Raw genomic sequence first — 7,004 nt, forward strand, 5'->3', positions numbered from 1 at the left:
ATTGAAGGGTGACCCATGAAAAAGACTATGCAGACGATTCTGTGTTAATAAATTCTAAGGATGGCTATTCTTTTTTGTCTTGATGTTGGTGTTTGGTAGGGTTACCATGAATGGGAACCCAAGATAGGACACTTATATGAGGGATTTGGTGGTGAAAGAAGAGGGACAACTTTAGATCGAAATCCAGTGGGTGGTGTATGAAGAGGTGAGGCACATGGGGTACCACAACTTGTGGATTCCATAAAAGAGAGAAATGTATAAGCTTTGTTGAATTCTATGTATGAGAAATGGGATCTACTTTTCATTGGCATAATTAGAAAGAAGATTATGATTGGGAAATGAGAAAACCCTTGGGACACTAGTTTTTATCCCCTGCAGCAGAATTATTAACATATATAAACTAAGAATTTTCCCTGATTTTGTTTAGTCAAGCTTCGAGATCTACCATTATCCCTGCAGGAATAGACAAGCCACTTTATTGCTTCATGTCCATAGCTTCCTATTATTTTAGAAATTTCTAGTGCATGCTTCTATGATTAAGACCAATACATTTATTACTATAAGAAGGATGAGACAAAATGTGTAAAAACATTATAATTTTGCTAAGGTGTTTTTTTTTCAAATACCATTACCTGGCGCCATTTCTATGATTCTCTATGGTCAATTTAGATTATCGACAAAGAATTTACACACTTGTGCACATTTTCTGATACATAAAAGTTGACCTCGATCCAAGGATGTCGTAGTCCTACAAAACTATCTGCACAACCTTGTGAAGAGGTAAATTATCTCATTTGTACAATGTGACATAGTTGAATTTTCCATATGATTCTTTTCTTTATTCAATATAATCCTGGAGTCGAGATGTGCACATCTCTAACAATCTTCCATATATATGCGTCATCGCAACAAAATATAATGTATTGCAACTTGATTGGGACGGTGAGCTCTTTCATGTTCTTATTGTGAGTAGGAGTAGGATGTTCTGCGCAATGTGGTTCCCTTCTTCATGTGAGCGTACTTCAGGACGGCAGGGACATGGACACTAATGAGATATGAGTGCCAACTAATCTGCTTGGGATCAAAATTAAGGTTTCCACCATCAACATTGCATATCTTTGTTTCCATCCTTAGCCATGTTAAGTTGCTGTCGTCGAAGCTTTGCACAAGAATACGAAAGAATACTGGTTAAGAGTACATAAAAACATACAAGTCTCTAAAGTGGTGAAATAATAATAATAATAATAACAATAATAATAATAATAATAATAATAATAAGAAGAAGAAGAAGAAGAAGAACAAGAATTCATATCATTAAATAAGTAGAGTTTGTGATACATAAATTTTGAGAATAGTATTTGACATTCAGTTTATAAGCGATTCTGAATGATGCTAATTTGGGTTGTTAACAAACCATGAGACTTAGCTCTATGAGTGGACATATGATTTGTCTACTTGGTATTAGCATTGTAGTCTACCGCGAAGGATATATTCTACATCGGTGATGGCGAGTCATCTATGTAAGAACCGTGTTTCATTGGGGTTTACAAGTTTAACTATTGTTTTTATATTCAACTTTTGTGTATGTGAACAAAGTAATATAACCAAATATTGGGCCGTGTGTGCACAGAAAGTAGAAGATATAGGGAATTGGAATTAAAACAAATAGATGCACTACTGTCTATTGTTCACAGTCAATTGTTGGGCTCGACAAGCCTCTAAAACAAACGTTTGTCGACCACTAATTTATAGTTCAATGATTCTATTAAACCCGACAAATCATATTGGAAAGGTAACTTTTCTTAGTCTCACCTAAACATGCAAATATTCATCTATGTTGAAGGCAAAAAAAGTTGAATATATTGTTTGTTAAATTTTGAATATTTTAATTTTCATGCTTCCAAAATATCAATTCTAGTGAGAGAAGAGAGAGAGATAGTGAGAGAGAGAGAGAGAGTGGAGGGAGAAAGAGAGATAGAGACAGAGAGGACATAGAGAGTGCATATATGTGTCAAAACGATATTCTAGGAAATTTTATATGGATTTTCAGGACTACCATGTCAAAAGTTATGAAAGCATAGTAGAGGACTACTAAATTTTTGAAACACCATCTAAGATCACATTCTTCGAAACTTTGCAAAAAGAGTAACGCTAACATGCTGACCCTTAGTTTGCTTTGATTATAGATTTTAAAATGGAAAAGGGAATTAATCTCACCGTCCTTTAGAGAATGGATATGGTGCATACAACTTCACAAGGAGTGTGAAGAAATTGTATCTCCGGTTGAGGTCATTGCAATATCGGGAAAAACACCCACATAATAACAAATTGAATCCTTCCAAAATCTGCTAAAAATGGTATGACCAAATGCCCAAAAATATGAATAATTCACCATATACAAAATATTATTTTGTACCGACGTACCATTAGTGGTAGCGAAAATATGATCATAAGACAAACACGGAAGAAAGCATATCTCTTGAACAAGTATGGTCTTCTTGTTTGGAGGACCCTCCCATTTAATATACGAGGACTAATGGAGAAGTAATCGAAGCATGAGTCCACAAAATCATTAACTGAAAGTGGGTTCTGGCACGGTGAGCTCACATGGTAAATGACCTGCAATTTTCCATTCCAGTGAACTGCCATTGCTACCAATGCAGCATTTATTACCATGTCGGCAGGAATCTGTCAAGGTTTAGATAATCAATATAGGTTATGTACTCATTTCCTTTGGATGTTTTTATTTAGAATATTCTTTAGATGTTGAGGAAAAAGCTCGATCATGCACTAACATAGTAAGATTTACTCCCCCATTAAAAAGAGAAGTGCATCCTAGTTTAAATATGCCGACATTACAGCTTGTATGAAGAAAGTGAAGAATATTGAGCTAGGGCATACTGTCGCATTAATGACTAGAAACTCCATGAGCCAATATGTGTTGAAGCCTAAACAACCCCTCTTTACACTCTCTTTGTAATTGAATTGCTTCTATGCATTTTGGTGTGAACAAATGCATTAATATGTTTTCCTATTGCTCTAGTGAATGGCTAGATGTGCACCAATACCACTCCAATATTTATGAATTTAGGGCAATTTAGATGGAAATTGCTAATACCATTTCATCTGCAAAAGAGCTTACTGGAAAACACAAAAACAAACAAACAAACATTACATTTTGAGATGTATGACCACAATCAAGAACTTTTTTTAAGGTTTTAGATCAAAGGAGTGTTGTACTGTCCCTATTATTATGCAATTGTCTTCTATCCCAGAGTATAAAGGTTTATAATTGTCATAATCGTATATACTATGACGATATGAAGCAAACATGGATTTTATTGTGAGTTCCGGCACTCACTTTAAATAGGATAAAATTATATTGGCAGGCTAGAATGCCCTATAATTTGTAATGTCAAGAAAGCAGGAATGCACCATACAACGTTTTTAACGTATAAACCATCCCATTTTGTCTAATTAGTGGTCCACATTGGATCCTAATGCACTTATGAACAATGTTTCTAATCTACGGGTGGGAAGTCACTAGTTATTCTTGGAGAAAAACAATGTTAGATAAATGAATTAGAAAATGAATGAAACATTTGTTAAAAACTAAATTTATCTTGGTTAAGTGTTTCTCAAAATAAAGTGAACTATTTTCAATAAAAGATAAGTGATTATAATGAAATGAAGATAGTACAACAACTTTTGAGACCTTGATGCTTGTGGGGTTCGACTAAATGATATATAGGTAGGTAATCTCTTGAGCTTACTATTCTATAAAGAATATGTTCAAATGATCAGGTGAAAAGGTATGATTATAATTACTATCAAAGCATAACCGCAAAAATGTATGTGTCTGATGTTTATTGTCATGTTCTTCATATTAAAAAGCAATGTCCAAATTCATTAGTTCAGAGTAAAAGAATTTACAAGCAGGGGGACAAATATAATTATTTCTTGTATTACTCACCAAATCAATTATGTCATTACGATCACCTAGAAAACATGGCAGTGCTTGCTCATCGTAGGCGACAATCAGAGCGTCAATTGTCCTGAAACAACATATACATAATTTAACTTTGTAAATGCATGCTATTGCTTGTAGTGTACTATGTTTTTCAACACACAAGCTTCTTATTAGTCATAGCCAAATAATCATGCACATGTCATTAGTAAGTGTTGGTATCTTGAGCACACCTCGTTCCTTCAATCCATCCAGGAAATGGATCTTGAAAAGTGCTTGTGACCATGGTGGGTCTAATAATGACAATCGGAAGCTCCCCTTTGTATTGACCAAGTAATATTTCCCCCATTGCCTTCGTGAATGTATATACGTTTGGCCATCCAAAATGACAAGCCCTATAAAAAATACTTCCAATTAACCAGTCAAAAATGAGTTCATATATACTTCATATTTCTTGCACTTAGAAAATATAAGAAAGTATAATATTTTTGAATTACTATATTTTGTATGAATCTAGTGTCACTATAATTAAAATTCAAAAGGGAAGTTTTGTTGAATGGAATATGAAGAACAATTTTAGTTATTAATTTAGACTATAATTTCAATTCCTTTCTTTTTATTAGCTTGGGTGGTCAAATATTAACTGGCCTATCTCATAGAAAAATATTATCTAAAAAATTAATTTTAGGCCCGCTTTTGTTATTGTGTAGACAGACATGGACCATGTACCTAGACTCCTAAATAAAAACATCATATTTGCAGTCACATTGTCAAGTTACATCCCAGTGATATGTTTTGTTATGTCATGCTCATGTTTGTGCCACATTCATCTTCTCTCCTTCAAAACTACTAGCAAATCTACTCGTGCATTGCAACAGAAGAAAAAATTGAACACACGATCCGTCATGTGACACCATAGACTCGGAGTACAAATCTTTACGCGTTGATGAAGGTTGAGCAAAGCGGGCTTTTGCCCATCGATGCCCAGGAGAGTTTTGCATCGGAGAAGGGTGCTAGCTAGTTCACACAACTATCGAGGCAGACATGAGACTACATTGGCAACCACATGCACCTTGTACACGTGCTCCATGGGAGGACAACCTAATTCATGTTCATCATACGATATGGCCTTGATGACCAGCCCAAACGTCCTCCTCGAGCACCACGCCCGGTGATGGAGACGAGGATCTGTATGCGGTATAGGAGGATGGGATCGCATCCAACTATATTTCTAGCTGTTTCTGCCATCATTATCTTTCGCTTGCATATCTTAGTCGCTCCGGTACATGTCAACCTCATCCTAGTCATTGTTGTCACCACTCCTGAGGAGGAACAAAGGTGAAGCGGAAGGCATCTTGGAGGCAAGAAGGGTGCGAGGATAGTCCTATTGCCCGTGTTTGAGTTAAGGAGAATGTCAGAGACCTACAACATTAATCTAAGACAGTGAGACATGTAATCAATGGATGTCATGTCATGTGAAGAAGTATTGGATGAAGGTAACCAAAGAAAAATAACAAATAAATGGCACTTGGAAACTGATGCCATCCACTCTACCACTGACACACCCCTGCAGCTATAATAGTTCTTACACCACCTATCCTACCACTAGCGCAGTGGTACAACGTTACCATGAGCCGGCGAGACAAAGAGAGGGAGCTAGAGTTATCGCCAGCCTTGGCAACATGAGCCGCCACCCTACCACACAAGTGCAGATCAAGCACCAACGACCAATCTCACCCATGCGGCCGCACATGCTCATCCGGACGCCCGACATTTCGAAGAAAGAGATGGAAAAATAGATGAGAGGGTAGCACCTCATTGCACGGAGCCAGACTCTTGTTGGTTTTAGAACTGTAGATCAATCCTCCACCCAGGAGCTATATACACGATTTGTGCACAGTTAGCCCCAAAAAGCTTGCTCGGCTTCTTTGATTTCTTAGCCGTTCATGCAAGTCTTGCCATAGATGTACATAAATCAAAGCTCTAGATCAGATCAATTTTATCGACGGCTCAAACAAAACGATTGTGTTCGTTGTTTCTAGCAAAAAAAATTTGGATCACATACGTGTTTACATGGGTTAACAACCAAACCGAAGCTAGCAAGACCACATACTGAACCGATAAATTTGTGAGTGACACAGGCCCTTATCAAATCGATTGATCACGTTCCCTTTTTTCAAAAACAGATCAATCTAAGCGTGTGCTAGGCGGTGCAGGTTACGAACGATCCTAGTCAAGGTCGATCAATTTTTTTTGGTGGAGCCGATTGATCGACCAATATTTTTGGTGGAACCGATTGAACGATCCTTGTCAATTGGTCCGTTCTTGAAGAAAAAATGGACGTATAGGGAACATTACTTTTTTTATAAGAAAATAAAAATAATATAAAGCGGAGATATGTCGGCCATCAATCATTATGGTTAACATGAAATTAATGGTTATAGAGGGGTGATATATGGAGAACTAACAAAGTTTGCTCCCATTATTATTACATATAGATTAGTTTTTTTTGTTAAGAAATGTGGTACAATTATACACTCTTTTCTATCTCCCTAATGTTATGATTATATTTTTTTATATAAATATGATCCTATGAGATACTTGAGGTGGAATACTTTTTGAGCAATGTCGTAAATCCACAATATGCATCATTGCTAAACTAGATGTAACGCTAGTTTTTAAAAATACTAGGTTTGTGTTGTTTTGAATTCATGGATTCATATCCATATTTTGTATATGGCCGTTGATTCACTCATATTGTTTTTGTTGTGATCGTGATGAATTTTCTTGGCTTTAAAAAATATAGTAAGAAGTAATAATCAACATCATACCTGGAGGCAGACACCAAGCTAACACATGGAACATCTTAGCATCTTGATTTTTTCCGGTCTTATACATGAGTCGCTTGTATGGCCTAGAGAAGAAAAATCTCCAGTTTTACATTCCGGACATCAACATATTTATTTTATAATTTGGGTAGTTTGTAGTTATGTTTTATACATTCTTAAGCAACATTTTATGTTTTGTTAAACGTTTT

At 36.0% G+C, this 7,004-nt stretch overlaps 1 protein-coding gene across 1 annotated transcript; it reads right to left on the minus strand.

Moving 5' to 3' along the window:
- Window positions 1-809: 809 nt before the first annotated feature.
- Window positions 810-6,883, minus strand: LOC123172914 (probable fatty acyl-CoA reductase 4). The gene is made up of 6 exons (XM_044589801.1): window positions 6,799-6,883; window positions 4,201-4,362; window positions 3,974-4,055; window positions 2,425-2,688; window positions 2,218-2,345; window positions 810-1,159 (listed from the first exon to the last, which is right to left on the minus strand). Exons 2-6 carry the CDS (start codon window positions 4,314-4,316, stop codon window positions 961-963), a joined length of 789 nt encoding a protein of 262 aa, XP_044445736.1. The 5' UTR covers window positions 4,317-4,362; window positions 6,799-6,883; the 3' UTR covers window positions 810-960.
- Window positions 6,884-7,004: the final 121 nt, after the last annotated feature.

This window comes from Triticum aestivum, unplaced genomic scaffold, assembly GCF_018294505.1.
Source record: "Triticum aestivum cultivar Chinese Spring unplaced genomic scaffold, IWGSC CS RefSeq v2.1 scaffold25180, whole genome shotgun sequence".
NCBI lineage: Eukaryota > Viridiplantae > Streptophyta > Magnoliopsida > Poales > Poaceae > Triticum > Triticum aestivum.

What these genes read in the sequence shown, in the direction of transcription:
- LOC123172914 (XM_044589801.1), bottom strand. Translation starts at nt 4,316, where the DNA reads ATGGGGGAAATATTACTTGGTCAATACAAAGGGGAGCTTCCGATTGTC. An exon ending in GGATGGATTGAAGGAACGAG is followed by an intron (nt 4,056 to 4,200) that starts GTGTGCTCAAGA and finishes ATGTTGTTTCAG; the next exon opens with GACAATTGACGCTCTGATTG. An exon ending in TATTTTCGCTACCACTAATG is followed by an intron (nt 2,346 to 2,424) that starts GTACGTCGGTAC and finishes CATTTTTAGCAG; the next exon opens with ATTTTGGAAGGATTCAATTT.